Raw genomic sequence first — 16,104 nt, forward strand, 5'->3', positions numbered from 1 at the left:
ATGCCTAAACCAAAATTCATTTGCAAAACATTCAGCATGGCCCTGTGGGCCATGTGTTGCATTATAATTTGAAGTTATAAGGGAGATTTAACTGATGTCTGAACACATTTAGCTTCCAGAAAAATATTAAGTTTAAGAACATTGATAAACTTAATCATTTTTTGTTTTGCTTTGACTCAGAAAAATTGGCTTTGTCTCCTTTCAACCAAAATCAGCTGTCCACTCAGATTTGGGAAATTAACTCCATGCAATATTGGTCTTTGAAGGGAAAAAAAATTGCACAACTACAGGGAAGGGCAGGGGAGTGGAACGAATTGGACATCTCTTCCAAAGGCCTTAGCACATACACAATGGGCCGAATGGGCTCCTTCTGTGCTGTATGTTTTTATGGCTTGGCAGAAGATAAATACCAGAACAGTTACCGAAAGTGCCATTCTGGTCGATGTGTCTGTGCTGGGTTTTTGAAAGAGCTAAAAATATTCAGGAACCAGTTAATTCTCCTTTGTAACTGGAGATAATACTGCAACACATTTAAGTTTGGAACTCAAGGCCATGCTGAATATCTTGCATATGCATTTTGGTGGAAGTGCCAGAAACTAAACTTCAACTGAACTGACACAGAAAATGTCATAAATTATGAGCATTTGAACAACACCCAACCAAGAAAATCTATTTTCCACATTTCTTTTTCTCAGCCAGTGACAGATAATATAATACAAATACCTCAATAAAAAATCTGTAAGTTAACTGTACATACTCATTTTTGGACATATTAAAAATACAGATCTTTACACTCATAATAACCATTCAGCATTACGTTAGTTATCAAATAGAGTTTTCAAGAAGTTTCACAGCTTTTATATATATTTTCAATTAAAGCATTCAAAAAGGAATTAGACAGTTATTTGAAAAGGAAGAACGTGCAGGGTTACGGGGAGAAGGCAGGAGAACGGCACTTAGTAAATTGCTCATTTGGAGAGTCGGTACAGGCGCAATGGGCCGAATGGCCTCCTTCTGCACTGTAGCCTGTGGTTCCAAAGAAACCTCAAAGAACTATTATTTTGCTTTAAATTTCAATATTTTTAATAAGAGGCTCAGGGAAACATTTAAACATTTTTTACAATGCAATCTCTCCAGTCCGAAATGCTTGGGACAAGTCGTTTCTGGATTTCAGAATTATAGTGACAACTGGTATTTCTGAATAATATATTTCCAGACTGGAGAGGTTACCATGTATATGCAGTATGTGCAGCAGAATTTGTGTCCTTTTGAAAAGTGCAATGGAAATTCAGTGCTCAAAAATTGAACTGTAGCCAAAGTACAAAGGATTCATTTTCAAACATTGCTCTAAAAGGCTACAATAACAAATAAACATGCATGAGCCTGGATATTGTACCAACCAATGTGCGTTTGTGTCATGACATCAGCCAGTGCATTAGCAGCACCACTTCCGCCACTCTGTGTGGAAGAGGAAGAGTTGGTAGAAGATGTGGTGGAGCCATGGATTGCTCGACTTATCCAGTGTTCCATGTTCAGACTCCCTTGGCTGGAGGAAGGGGTTCCTTGGGAGTCACCTTGCCCTGATCCCTCATCTTCTGAGCCAGAAGAGGTATCTAGAGGAAGAAAAACATCAAAAGATCAAGTTTGCTAGTTCCTCTTTAATATGCTCATATTGTATTCACAGGTCAGCAGTTTACCCTTTCTCGCTTGTCTTGTTACTCCTCGAGGGCGCTGCATCACTAAAGTAAAATGCAAATAAAAAACGGTCATCATAATCCCAGAGTACTGAAAAATCTTTTCAGCTAAAATGCATGTACTTTTTTTCACACGCCATTGAAATATGTTTAACAAATAGTTGTGGAAATGATCAGAGGATTTAAAATTTAGTTTTAAGGAGGAGATTTTTTTCCTGGCTCCGATAAGAAGTTAGATATCTTGATATTCCTTCATTACCAGGTTCTCAAGAACGCAGGAAGGAAATCTGTACTTAGCTTTTTGGCTGAAAGCTAAAATAGTCACACCTTAAGCATAAATTAATCAGCTATTTTGCAATTCTTTCTTATTGTAATATAAATTGGAATTGATGTGGCTGAAAAATTCTGAGTTTAGTCTGAACACTGGATCAGACATTACTTCACACAGTCATTCCCACGCTGCTTGATTGAAACCGGTTCACCTGGTCATACCAAAGGTGAGGAGTTCTGTTTTGTTTCAGGCAATTTGCTAAAGCCATCATTACATGGTTAGAATAGTATTGGGGATTAAGCTTGATACTTGCCCTACAATCGTAGTACCATGATTTGTTGCACACAAGACTGCTCCTCCAGAAGTAATTTTAAAATGCAATGCTGAATGGTTGAATTATATTCATAAATGCAACTGCAGTCCTCAAAGTGTTAATGAAAGACAGAATATGCCTGGCCAGTTAATTCCTTAAATCCATCCACTTAAACTGATCGATTGTTCTTTCAGAGAATTGGTATTTCAACTGAAAAGCAGATATGCTAGACTCACTGGATTAAAAAGAAATTGAAATGCCATATGATCTCTTTTGTGAAAATAAGCATTGCCTTTTTGCAGGAGGTTCAGGGACTATGTATTCACAAACTCTCCTCCCCCACAGACCTTCAAAGTTTCGCACAATCATTCTCATTTGCATCATGCCACTGCAATTCAGAACTTCCTTATTTTTGTTCTCTGACCAATTTCATGGCCTATTGTGCACACACAACAAAGCTAAAATGAAGCAGAATAAGGAGCTATGTGATACTATTTATAGCCCATAATGGGCTGGCTAATGACTGTGGAGTAAAATTACAATTGAATTATGGTCAGCTCCAACAGTGGGATAGAAATTGTCTTCTGCACATACTATTTTGGGTGAGTGATCAACATTCAAGTGCTAAGAGTCAGTAAGTTTTTAATTTTAAATTGATATTAGATGCATGGATTGGACAGCTGCTAAAATGATGTCACTGTGAAGCTTCCAATTTCAATTAGGATGCTTGTTTCATCCAAATGCAAGTTTATAAAAGGGACTGCATAATCAATATGCTACTGCAAAATAAATAATCATGTGATCATTGTAATTTTTATTGATGGCATTGCAAAGGCGAATCAAAATATCCTCATAGGTCAACAGTTCATAAATGAAATCATGAAATCATTAGCAATGTAACAAAATGATAAGTTACCTACTGTTATGAAAATCTTCCTCATTCTTCAAATGTGATTTAATTTCCAATAAAGATAGGATCAATAAGAACCTAAGAAATGGCCCCTCACACCTGCTCCATCATTTAATAGGATCATGGCTGATCTTCAACCTTAGCTCTACCTTCATCAGTTCCATCTTTATGCCCTATCCCCACCTCCCTTTGTTCCGAGATCCCAAAAATATGTCTCAGCCTTTAATATAGTCAATGTCAGAGCATCCGAGGCTCTCTAAGGTAAAAAAAATTCCAAAGACACTCAAGCTGCTGAAGAAATGTCTTCAAGCCCTTCAGCCCATCGAGTCTGCACTGACACTGGAGAAATACCTGACCTACCTACCTACCTAATCCCATTTACCAGCACTTGGCCCACAATGTGGCGTCCAGAACTGCACACAGTACTCCAGCTGTGGCGTCACCAAGGTTCTATACAACTCCAACATAACCTCCCTACTTTGTAATTCTATACCTCGACTGATAAAGGCAAGTATCCCATATGCCTTTTTCACCACCCCACTAACATGCCCCTCCGCCTTCAGATATCTATGGACATACATGCCAAGGTACCCTTGTTCCTCAGAACTTCCTAGTGTCATGCCGTTCATTGAATACTTCCTTGTCGAATTACTCCTTCCAAAGTGTATCACCTCTCACTTTTCAGGGTTAAATTCCATCTGCCGCTTATCTGCCCATTTGACCATCCCATCTATATCTTCCTGTAGCCCAAGACACTCAACCTCACGGCTAACCACCCATCCAATCTTTGTGTCATCCGCAAACTTACTAATCCTAGCCCCCACATAGTCATCTATGTCATTTATATAAATGACAAATAATAGGGGACCGAACACAGATCCCTGTGGTACGCCACTGGACACTGGCTTCCAGTCACTAAAGCATCCTTCTGTTATCACCCTCTGTCTCCTACAACTAAGCCAATTTTGAATCCACCTTATCAAATTACCCTGCATCCCATGTGCATTTGCCTTCTTTATAAGTCTCCCATGTGGGACCTTGTCAAAGGCTTTGCTGAAATCCATATAAACTACATCAACTACACTACCCTCATCCACACACCTGGTCACCTCCTCAAAACATTCAATCAAATTTGTTAGGCATGCCCTCCCTCTGACAAAGCCATGCTGACTATCCCTGATCAAACCTTGCCTCTCCAAGTGGAGATAGATTCTCTCCTTCAGAATTTTCTCCAATAGTTTCCCTACCACTGACGTGAGACTCACTGGCCTGTCGTTCACTGGCTTATCTCTACAACCCTTCTTAAATAGTGGAACCACATTAGCTGTTCTCCAGTCCTCTGGCACCTCCCCCGTGGCCAGAGAGGAATTAAAAATTTGGGTCACAGCCCCTGCAATCTCCTCCCTTGCCTCCCTGTTTTAATAAGTTCACCCCTCATTCTTCTAGACCGCAAAGTGCTGGCCTATGCTATGTAATCTTTCCTCCAAGAATCAATCTAGTGAACCTTTATTTCATCCCTGCTATGGCAAGTTTTCCTTTCCTTGGGTATGGAGGCCAAAACTCCATACAGTACTCCAGGTGTGATCTCACCAAAGCCCTGTACAACTGCAGCAAGACTTCCTCACTATTGCACTCCAACTCCCTTGCAATAAAGGTCAACATACTATTTGTCTTCCTATTATTTGCTGTAACTGCATGTTAACTTACTGTATTTCTGGCTGTCTTCATGGGGAAAAGTGGAGAGCATCATCTGTGGATATATTCCATTGAAGAATAAGTGGAAGTACTGACCCTCCCTAAATCGGTTACCAACTGTAGTTTCTTCAGAGGCAGCAGCCCATGAATATACCATACTAGCAACATAGTGGCTCCCAGCATCACCAGATCAACCAAAGGATTGAGGAGCAGGCCAGTTGGAAGAGATGGGCTTTGGGCAACATTCAGTGAATTACAGGAGACAATATTTTGGTTATTCAAAATCCACATGCAAGCAGAACTATACCAAAGTATGTCAAAACTGGAGATGTCAAATCAGCTGGGGCCAATCATTTATTTCTAAACCACTCAAAACACTATTAACTGTTTGTAGGCTATGAAGAAAGAAAGGCAAGAGGAACTTGCATTTATATTGTATATTTCACATTTTCAGGATGTCCTAAAATACTTCATAGCCAATAAATTTCTTGTGAAGTCTAGTCACTGGTTTAATACAGGCAAAACCAACATCCAAATTACACTCAGCCAGGTCCCAAGAAACAGTAATCAGGTAAATTACTGGATAAAAGCAAAATACTGTGGAAGCTGAAAATCTGAAACAAAAACAGAAAATGCTGGAAAATTTCAGTAGGTCTAGCAGCATCTGTGGAGAGAGAAGCAGAGTTAACGTTTCGAGCCCGTTTGACCCTTCTTATTGGATAATCTGTTTATCGTAATATTGGTTGAGGGATAACTGTTGACAAAGACACAAGGAGAACTTCCTGCTTTTCTTTGAATAGCGCCATGGGATTTCTAATCACAAAAAACAATTACATCGCATTCAAAACAATGAATGTCACCTGCCTGTTATTCCTTCCATAGACCATGTTCACACCCTCCATTTAATCAAACCACTGTCTAATGTTGCAGTAGAAAATTACTTCTTAGCATAATGGAACTCTTAATCCATATTTGCTTCACAGAGCCAATTTTTGAAGTAAAATTAAATAAACTGTTGTTCGATTCTGTGTCACACCCTGCTACCTTAGTTAAGCATTAGACATCGGCCATACCACTCCCAATCGGCTGCACTGCTTCTTGTGGCATATTCCAATTATACTTCGAGCAATTTGTGAATTTGCCACTGCAAGCATAGCAGTCTAACATATAAAACTGTCAACTGCAACAAATTTCAGACCATCATAAGGATGTGAAAATTAGCAAATGAAGACTACTATGTTGCAAGTCATATTTGATGCTGCTCAAAGTAAGTTGGATGTTATGCTTTTATTAATGACCGATATAAGTATTACACCATGCTAAGATTGAGCTATGTTTAAATGTGCTATTGAGCTACGAATTCTAACTGCTTTAACTTTCCTGCTCCAGGCTAATCTGCAAACTTCAATTTTAATAGTTAATAATGTGTAATTGGCCTCAGCATGAAATAATTGCCTTTGTTTCTTCTTTTTACACTTTTGTCAGTGTGATGGATACTCTCAGAACTTCTATATTTAATTAAGGGATCTTCCATGACCTTGCTTCACAGTTAGTCACAGGATATGCTATAAGAACAGGAATATTACAGCATAAGGCATGTCATACTATTCTGCCACTGTGATGCAGCAATGTGTCACTGCTAAGTCCCTTTAGGAATCAAGGAATCGCTGGATGATAAAAGACCACAGTTCATCCAGTTTACTTTACACCATTAATGGTAGTTGCATGTTACAATGATAATGAAGCTTCTGACTAATCATAGCAATTAATCTCTATCAATTAAAAAGCAAAATCTCTTATCAATTCGTCTACAGCAGAGCCATAAATGATGCAAGAAAAAACCCCAGTAGTGGAGAGCTTTGGAAACCCATGTGTACAAAGTCACCTGTTCTTCACAAACATATGTCATGTCTCAAATTTCTCATATATTATGTCCTAAGGTGTTACTTTTTGAAACAGAGCTATCTAATTTGCATTTGAATGAATCAATACTAATTGCTTCCATCAGCTCCCTAGGGGGTCTGTCCCATAGATTGACCATTGTTCACTATATTATTATTTTGGCAGACTAGTTTTGAATTTACTTCCCTGCAAGGACAGACTACGTCCTCTGGTGGCTCTCCTGTTCTGGACAAGGCGAAATAATGAAAACAGTGATAATGTTGCCTCTCTAGCTTTCCTCCCTATGAGAACATGGCCATTGAATTTCATCTGCCATTTTTCTGTCCCAAATTTACTCAAAACCCTCCTGCAGCTTGCTCTGTTCAGCTGTGGAGTCTACCAGCTTCATTAGCTCTATATCAGCAGCAGGTTTAGCCAATGTGCTTGCGATTATTAGTTCCAAGTTATTTATAAAGATTATTTGCAAAGATTTTAAACAAAAGAGGTTGCAAAACAGATCCTTGTAGGACCCCACTGGTGACATTCTCCCAGGCTATTGACAATCCCTGTACCAGTGCTCTCTGTGTTTCTGGCAGCAAATTATGTATTCAATATAAAATATTTCAAATGATTCCCACTTCTATATTTTTAGTACCTATCTTGACAGTGGAACTGTAACAAAGGTTTTACTGAACTCCAAGTAGACTACATCTACTGTCTTTTCTCTGAGCAGATGTCCAGGAATCTGTTTTGCCAGATGGCCTCATTATGAATGCCTAGGTGAGCTCCAAGTCCTACGAATGGATTCAACCCTGAGGAATGTTTATATAGTTGCAAAGGGGGCTGCTAGCTTTCTTTTATTGACAGTTTTATGAGCTTGCAATGGCTTCTCTTTCTTTTAAGTGATTTTTCAATGCCTGTTTATTTGGGTAAGATTTGGAGATATTAAGTAGATTAAAGCTTTTTTTTATTTCAATGAGAGTATGAATGGCTATATTTGATTGGCAGTTTAATGAGTTTAAAAGAGGGCACATTTTTTTCAAGGGTATTTTGAACATCTGTTTGCTTATTTTGACAGTTTCATAAGCATTTTAAAGACTTGCCAGTTTTATTACATGGCTCATTTGTTCTGTACTTAATGGATGCTGGAAGAGTGAGTAGGGAAGATGGGCGAGGAGTATGTTGGGAGTACAGAAGGAAATGGGTGCATGGAGAGGCTATTAGCATGGAGAGATCATGGAGAATATGGAGGGTTTTTTTTATTCATTCATGGGATGTGAGCATTGCTGGCTGGGCCAGCATTTATTGCCCATCCCTAGTTGCCCTTGAGAAGGTGGTGGCAAGCTGTCTTCTTGAACCGTTGCAGTTCATGTGGTGTAGGTTCATGTGCTGTTGGGAAGGGAGTTCCACGATTTTGACCCAATGACAGTGAAGGAAGAGCGACATATTTCCAAGTCAGGATGGTGAGTGATTGAAGGGGAACTTCCAGGTGGTGGTCATTCCATCTATCTGCTGCCCTTGTCCTTCTAGATGGTAGTGGTCATGGGTTTGGAAGATGCTGTTAAAGCAGCCTTGGTGAATTCCTACAGTGCAAATTATAGATGGTACGCACTGCTACTACTGGGCATTGGTGGTGGAAAGAGTGAATGTTTGTGGATGTGGTGCCAATCAAGTGGGCTGCTTTGTCCTAGATGGTGTCAAGCTTCTTGAATGTTGTGGGAGCTGCACTCATCCAGGTAAGTGGAGAATATTCCATCACATTCCTGACTTGTGCCTTGTGGTGGACAGGCTTTGGGGAATCAGGAGGTAAGTTACTTGTCACGGGATTCCTAGCCTCTGACCTGCTCTTGTAGCCACAGTATTTATATGGCTAGTCCAGTTCAGTTTCTGGTCAATGGTAACCCCAAAGATGTTGATAGTGGAGGGTTCAGTGATGGTAATGCCATTGAATGTCAAGGGGCGATGGTTGGATTCTCTCTTGTTGGAGATGGTCATTGCCTGACACTTGTGGGGTGCGAATGTTACTTGCCACTTGTCAGCCCAAGCCTGGATATTGTCCAGGTCTTGCTGCATTTGGACACAGACTGCTTCAGTATCTAAGGAGTCACGAATGCTGCTGAACATTGTGCAATCATCAGTGAACTTCCCCAATTCTGACCTTATGATGGAAGGAACATCATTGATGAAGCAGCTGAAGATGGTTGGGTCGAGGACACTACCCTCAGGAACTCCTGCAGCCATGTCCTGGAGCTGAGATGACTAACCTCCAACAACTACAACCATCTTCCTTTGTGCTAGTTATGACTCCAACCATTGACTGCAGTTTTGCAAGGGCTCCTTGATGCCACAATCGGTCAAATGCTGCCTTGATGTCAAAGACAGTCACTCTCACCTCACCTCGGGAGTTCAGCTATTTTGTCCATGTTTGAACCAAGGCTGTAATGAGGTCAGGAGCTGAGTGACCCTGGCAGAACCCAAACTGGGTGGTATGGAAGAGGCATGGGGTATGGCAACGGTATACGAGTGAGGCGTGAGGACTAGGGAACCTAACAACTGTGAACAGAACTGGGTCATGGTCCCAAAAACTGGAGGTGGGCCTTCGTCTCTGCGGCCACCCACCTCCATAGCTACCTCGGGCCTATCCCGGTAGACTCCAGCTGCCCCTGCCTCCTAAGGATGAAAATTCCATATGAAAGGTCTGACTTTTTGAAATCGGGAACATAGCTTTGGGAAACTCCCTGACTGGTGCTTCCCGTTGCTAAGGTGAAAATTTGACCCTGTTTGTTATGGATCCTCAGGTCAATAAGAGATTAATCATCAATCTGTAGATTGGCAAATCCCCTGATAAAACTGTAAAGTCTGAAGAAAATACTGGGCTATTAATAACTTTCTAGTTTCCCTTAATTACTTCGTTCTTGACGTGTACTACGTGATTCTTGAAGTGTGACAGATATATCTCAAAATGTGTATATGCACGCATATAGACACTAAAAAAAAGTAGGATTTACAGAGCAACTGTCATATCTTCAGAATTTCCTGCGGCTAAATGGGATTAAACTCTGCTTTTTAATGACTAAAATCAAATACCGAACGCATTATTCTACTGCTAAGGTGAAATCAAGTCAGACTGAGGAAGGTATAAATAGAATCAAATGAGGGCGGAAGAGAAGAAAATGATTAACTATATTAAAAGTGATTGTGATGCCAAGCAATGTGGGGAGGGATAATGTGCTACATTTATAGTCACTAAGAATTCCATCATTAACTCAGGCTAATAAAGTTTCATTGATGAGAGTTGGAACATAACCCTACTGAAGGATTCAAATAGCATGTCAGGGAGAGTTGGGTGGCAATAACATTCTAGGAGCTTGGTGAAGAAAGGGAAGTTAGGATTGGGCCATACTTGGGAAGGAGGCGATATTGGCAATATCGAAAGGCTCCAACTAAAAGGGAACCATTACCAATGTCAGGTAACAACTGACCGAAGAAAGATAGAGACTCATGCTTTGGGAGGAAAAAAAGCTTCTCACAGTTGATGCTGGAGATAATCCCCTCTCCCTACTCCAACAAATTATATTAGTTGTAATTCTTAAAGAGTTCTGCCACTGTTATACTGCAATTTGGATTTACCAGCTAAACCAGTAGTTGCTCTTATGTATCAAATAAAGGATTTGCATAACTAAATTTCAGGTGCATATCATTCTAAATATTTGGAAGCAAGATACTTAATCTTCAACAAAATAAATGAAATGGTTCATTTTTTTGAAATGCCTATATGTTGAGTTTCACTTTGACTGAATCCTTCAAAATTATTTCAGCTTTAAAATGTAAATGTACTGAGAACTCACAATTCTTGAACAAATGACTAAGCTGACCTGAAACATGTTTATTTACAAGTCTCATTTGCAAGGAACGACTGGTACAAATATTTATCTTGAGTTTGAATCTAGTCCAGACTAATGGAATGAAAACCTCTTCCCTCTTAGGTCTCAATATAACTCTTCATGTACATCACTCCACATCAAAACTGCCTATAATGTGGCACTAAACTTAACATGGATACAGCACAAAAATAGCAGCAGTAGAAAATTGGAAACGGTAAGACTGCTGTAATCAGAAGTGCATTCTACCATAAAATAATAGGATGCAATTTCACATTCTCCATCATGCACACGATTAACTCCTAAGCAATACCATGCTATCCCCAGTCCTTAAAGACAGGCAGTGGTCTGCCAAATGGAGAGAATGAAAACAATTCACACAGTAATCAACCCACCTATTTACAAAATAGGTCACGAGTCAGATATGGTGTGCTATAAGGAGGGTAGGGGCAGAGGAGAAAATAATATATAATGGGGAGGAAACAGATTTTAAACAAAAGAAAATAATCAATTATTCATTGAATAAAGCAATACATCTCTGTCAGTTTTTTCTGCATGGTGAAATGGGTAGGGTGGTGGAAAAAGATTTTAGAAACTTCCAGAAAATGTTCACGATAAATGATTTCAACTCTTCTACTTTTCTTTGTCAGCGAGTGACTTGAAAGAATTTTTAGAGAAGCTTTCACTACTTCAGTAACAAACAGTTGAAGAGACGCATTTTCATTTTTAATTTAATCCAAATTAGTTTTTCAAGTGTTGCAATTGAAGAGATATTCCATATAATCTTGCATAATTTATTGTGCACAGTTGACATAAGAGAATATAGTGTAAAAAAAATTGCACACCACACTTTCGATGTTTTATCCTCATTTGAAATACACAGGGTTCTCAAAGTAAAAACACCAGGAACCATCTACATCCTGAAAAACTGTGGCAATTATCATAACTGCAGAATTAAAAACTTGCTGAATTGTGTTATAATTTTAAAACTTAATTTACTTTTAGTGAACTGCATACTTCATACAACCGGCCACATGAAGACACAGCAATAGCAATTCAATGTGTGGTTATAATTCAATGGAATGGAATTGTTTCAATTTACCCGGAGGTGTATAGGCATCCATTGAGGTTTGCACCACCAGAGAGCGTCGTTTAGATGGCATAGGAACTGCCATTTTTCTCTCTTTATGTTTGGCAAGAGCAGCTTGTACTGCCTCTGTATGTACGTCTGAAAAAGGGAAAGGGTACAAGTATTAAACATTATTGCATAAATTTAAATCCACAGAAATATTCACTTTTGAACCCACATCACAAAGAAATCCCATGAGAAATGTATTTGTTAAAGATATACATCTTGCTTATAAATTATTAATGAATAATTATGCAACAGATCCTGATCATCATTTAATCAAGGAGAGTCTTCACACAGACAAGCCCTGCTATACTCATGGTGTATAAAACATGGTTGCGTTACAGGGAATAATTTAACATGTTACTTTTTCCCAATAAGATTCATAAGTCTTGCTAACACAAGTAGAAAGGTGAACACTTCCATTCTTTCTCTCATTAACTCTAATTATTAATTCTCCATTTTACTAGACCCATCATATTTATTAATAACACACAGCAAGCCATAACAGAAGGATATAAGTGCCACAGAACGTAAAGCTATTTAAAAAAAAATTTCTGAGCCCCCAACCACCCCTACCCAACCAAGGTGACCCTCCCCCCACTTGCCATCCCAGTTGAGGCCTCTGACCGTGTCCCGTTCCCCCCCTCCCCACCACACTACCACCAAAGTCTCAAATTCCCACCCCCTTTCACCTGAGACCTCTGACGACCACACATGCCCCCCAAAAGCCTCTGACACCCCCAACCCACAAACAAGGCTCTCTCCCCTACCAAGGCCTCTGACCACCCAGCCCCCAATCCCCAAGCAAGGTCTCCGATCATCTCCCTAACCCTTAGATCTCCGGCTCCCACCTTCATACGAATCCTCTGACTCTCCCTGCTCAGCATGGGCTCTGTCCCCCGTCCCATACCCCCTTCCACGGAGGACTCAGATTCCGTACCCCATCTTCCCAACCATCCACAGGGTTTGGGACCATTTACAGTTGCAATCAAGTTTATAAGAATTAATCATTAGAATATTTTCTTGTCTCATGGGACTGACAAATGGAAAAGTTAATTTAGTTAGCACTGAAATAGTTTGTTTAGAGCATTAATTATTGCAAGAGTGCAATTATAGAATGGTTCCTCTATCAGAAAGCCTAATTATGAAGCAAACATAACAATTATCCTTAATTTCAAAGTTTCTATGAAGCCATCATTAATGAACAATATTTATTAACTGTTGAGAGTAACATTACTGATGTGTTATTAAGTGAACAAATAATAAACAATGGCAATGTTCAATCACCTATCATCTCCCTTAAGATAGGAGAATTCGCTTGGGAAAAGAGAATTACAATCTGTTCACCCAACAATTTCATTCAAGGATGAAAAGCACAGGGACAAGACCATGAAGGATAATCATATCTGGGGGCGTGGAGAGAAAAGGGAAGTGAGGATAGTGAAAAGTGGGGCAAGATATTTAAGATCTGGTGTGGTGTGGGCAAGTTTGGGAGGATAGAGAAGAGGCTTCCAGAATCTCGGTGCTGTAACCTAATTGTAAGGAAGCACATTGTTAATCAAATAATAGATGGCTCATCATAAAATGCATTTCAATCTACTCAATTTGTTATATTTGTAATTCAGATACACAGACTTAATTTTTACTTTGATTGTGAGTGCTGTCAGAATTTTCCAAAGCTTGAACTGGACGTTTTGTTCTAACAAGTAAATAGTTTGGAACCACAAGAGAAACATCACAGCTGTAACAACACCACAGCTGCCTGAAAATGCTCTTGGAGTTAGCATCACAACAGCAATGCTCACCGCAGCAAACATAAATGTTTTGGAGGGGGGACTTATTGAGTGATGTGGGGAGTGGAATAATTTCTATAGGTATAGTAACATCACAATAGCATGAAGCAGTTACAATAGTTTTGGCTGATTCTATAACTGTAAAAATATATTCCAACTTAAAACAAACCTTGTCACTCATATAGGAAGAGTGAAAGTTGGGTTATGTCATACCTGATCGGTAACGTTCATCTCGTGACCCTGACGACCGGCGACGGTGGTATCTGGAGGAGGATGATGGTGTGACTGGCGTTCGACGCTCTTGTGGCAGTGAAGATTCCACTCCTGTAACAAAGGTGAAAATACAATGCTCACTATAACACATTTCAAAATGTGGAACGAACCCCGTTAGCAGGATGACGATTCTGTCCCTAATCAATTTCAGTGATGGAGTACCGTTTCTGCATTTAAAGATGGTATAGCACTTAAAAGACTAACTGCCCTTCACGGAGACCAGTTTGATTTAAATTTGCATGCTTCTTTGTCAATCTATATCTTTTGTGGGCAGTTTTCTTCAAGGTCAGCAGCAAGCTGGTGGCTTCGCTTTAGTTTACCCACTCAGCTACTTTTAGTTTGCAATCTTTTTGACAATATTACATCAACAATGTTCAGTATTAGCAATAACACCGCAAAGTTTTAATTGAAGAATCATTAAGTCATTAAACCATTAAGTCAGATAATAGGACAAACTGAGCCAAAGATTCATGATGTTTCCTCACCAGCACCAACACTGCCTGGTTTGAATGCAAATGTCTGGGGATGTACTTTCATTCAACAAAAATTATATTTTATTTAAAGTTGCTCACACCTCTACAAGAAAGGATGCACAATAAAGCCAAGAAAATAAAACTAGGGAAAAGAAGAACTAGATAGGTCAAAGTTGAAGTTAAAATAAAAAATAAACAGAAAAGTTAAATAAAGATGAAACTTTGTAACAGGGCAAAAGTTAAATTTTGAAACGAACTTATATTTCAGATGTTTAGGTTAATCAAAGTTTGTGGAAAATACAAAACTTGGAAATATTGTAAACTGTGAGCAAGGCAGTGTAGAACTTTAAAACAACATAGACAATTTGGTGGAGTGGGCAGATAGGTGGCAGATGAAGTTCAATGCAGAGAAGTGTGAAGTGAGTCATTTTGGTAGGAAGAACATGGAGAGAAAATATTAAATAAGGGGTACAATTCTAAAGGGTGTGCAGGAGCATAGCAACCTAGATGTCTATGTACATAAGTCATTAAAGGTGGCAAGGCAGGTGAAGAGAGCACTTAATAAAGCATACAGTAACTTAGGCTTTATTAATAAGGGCATAGTGTACAAGAGCAAGGAGGTTATGCTGAACTTGTATAGGGCACTAGTTAGACCTCAGCTGGAGCAGTGTATACAGTTCTGGGCACCACACTTTAGGAAGGATGTGAACGCATTGGAGAGTGTACAGAAAAGGTTTACAAAAATGGTTCCGGGATGAGAAAATTCAGTCAAGAAGATAGATTGGAGAGGCTGGACTTCTCTCCTTGGAGAGAAGGCGGCTAAGAGGAGATTTGATAGAGGTGTTCAAAATCATGAGGGGTCTGGATAGAGTAGATAGGGATAAACTGTTCCCACTCGTAAAAGGATCAAGGATGAGGGGGCACAGATTTAAAGTGATTTGGAGACCAAATGCAGGTTGACCAGCCACTTTGCAGAGCACCTCTGCTCAATCCACAAGCATGACCCCAAGCTTTTGGTTGCTTGCCATTTTAGTTCACCACCTTGTCCTCACGCTCACATTTCTGTCCTCAACCTGCTGCATTGTTTCCATGAAGATCAACACAAGCACAAGGAAACTGTGTCTTCTGATGAGGCACTTTACAGTCTTCTGGACTCAACATTGAGTTAAAAAAAACAGAGATAAAAGCAAAATACTGCGGATGCTAGAAATCTAGAACAAAAACAAAAATGCCTGGAAAAACTCAGCAGGTCTGACAGTATCTGCGGAGAGGAATACAGTTGACATATCGAGTCCGTATGACCCTTCATCAGAACTAAAACATATAGAAATGAGATGAAATATAAGCTAGTAGAAGGGGGTGGGACAGGAGAGCTCAATAGGGGGCCAGTGATAGGTGGAAGCCAAGAAGAGACTGCCAAAGATGTCACTGACAAAAGGACAAAGGGGTGTTGATGGTGGTGATATTATCTGAAGGATGTACTAATGGGGACATTAAGGGAAGCAAGCAAGTGGCAGATGGCCCTAGTGTGGGTGGAGTGGGGGGAAGGGACCAAAATGGGCTAAAAGGTGGAGATGAAACAATAGATTGAAATACATTTAAAAATAGGAGGAAAAAGAAAAAAATATATAGTTGTAAAAAAAATTATAAATTATTGGAAAAAGGGGGATCGGAAAGGGGTTGGGGATGGAGGAGAGAGTTCATGATCTGAAGTTATTAAACTCAATATTAAGTCCGGAAGACTGTAAAGTTCCCAGTCGGAAGACGAGGTGCTGTTCTTCCAGTTTG

At 39.6% G+C, this 16,104-nt stretch overlaps 1 protein-coding gene across 4 annotated transcripts in view; it reads right to left on the minus strand.

Moving 5' to 3' along the window:
- Positions 1-16,104, minus strand: part of dip2ca (disco-interacting protein 2 homolog Ca) — a 594,426-nt gene that overhangs the window by 226,083 nt on the left and 352,239 nt on the right. For all 4 annotated transcript variants that reach the window (XM_041184372.1, XM_041184370.1, XM_041184371.1 and 1 more), the window contains exons 3-5: positions 13,784-13,894; positions 11,748-11,873; positions 1,401-1,613 (exon numbers count right to left, since the gene is read on the minus strand). In XM_041184372.1, the coding sequence (XP_041040306.1) occupies positions 1,401-1,613; positions 11,748-11,873; positions 13,784-13,894 (450 nt within the window). The remainder of the gene's footprint in view (positions 1-1,400; positions 1,614-11,747; positions 11,874-13,783; positions 13,895-16,104) is intronic.

This window comes from Carcharodon carcharias, chromosome 3 (genome assembly GCF_017639515.1).
Source record: "Carcharodon carcharias isolate sCarCar2 chromosome 3, sCarCar2.pri, whole genome shotgun sequence".
In the NCBI taxonomy this organism is placed as follows: domain Eukaryota; kingdom Metazoa; phylum Chordata; class Chondrichthyes; order Lamniformes; family Lamnidae; genus Carcharodon; species Carcharodon carcharias.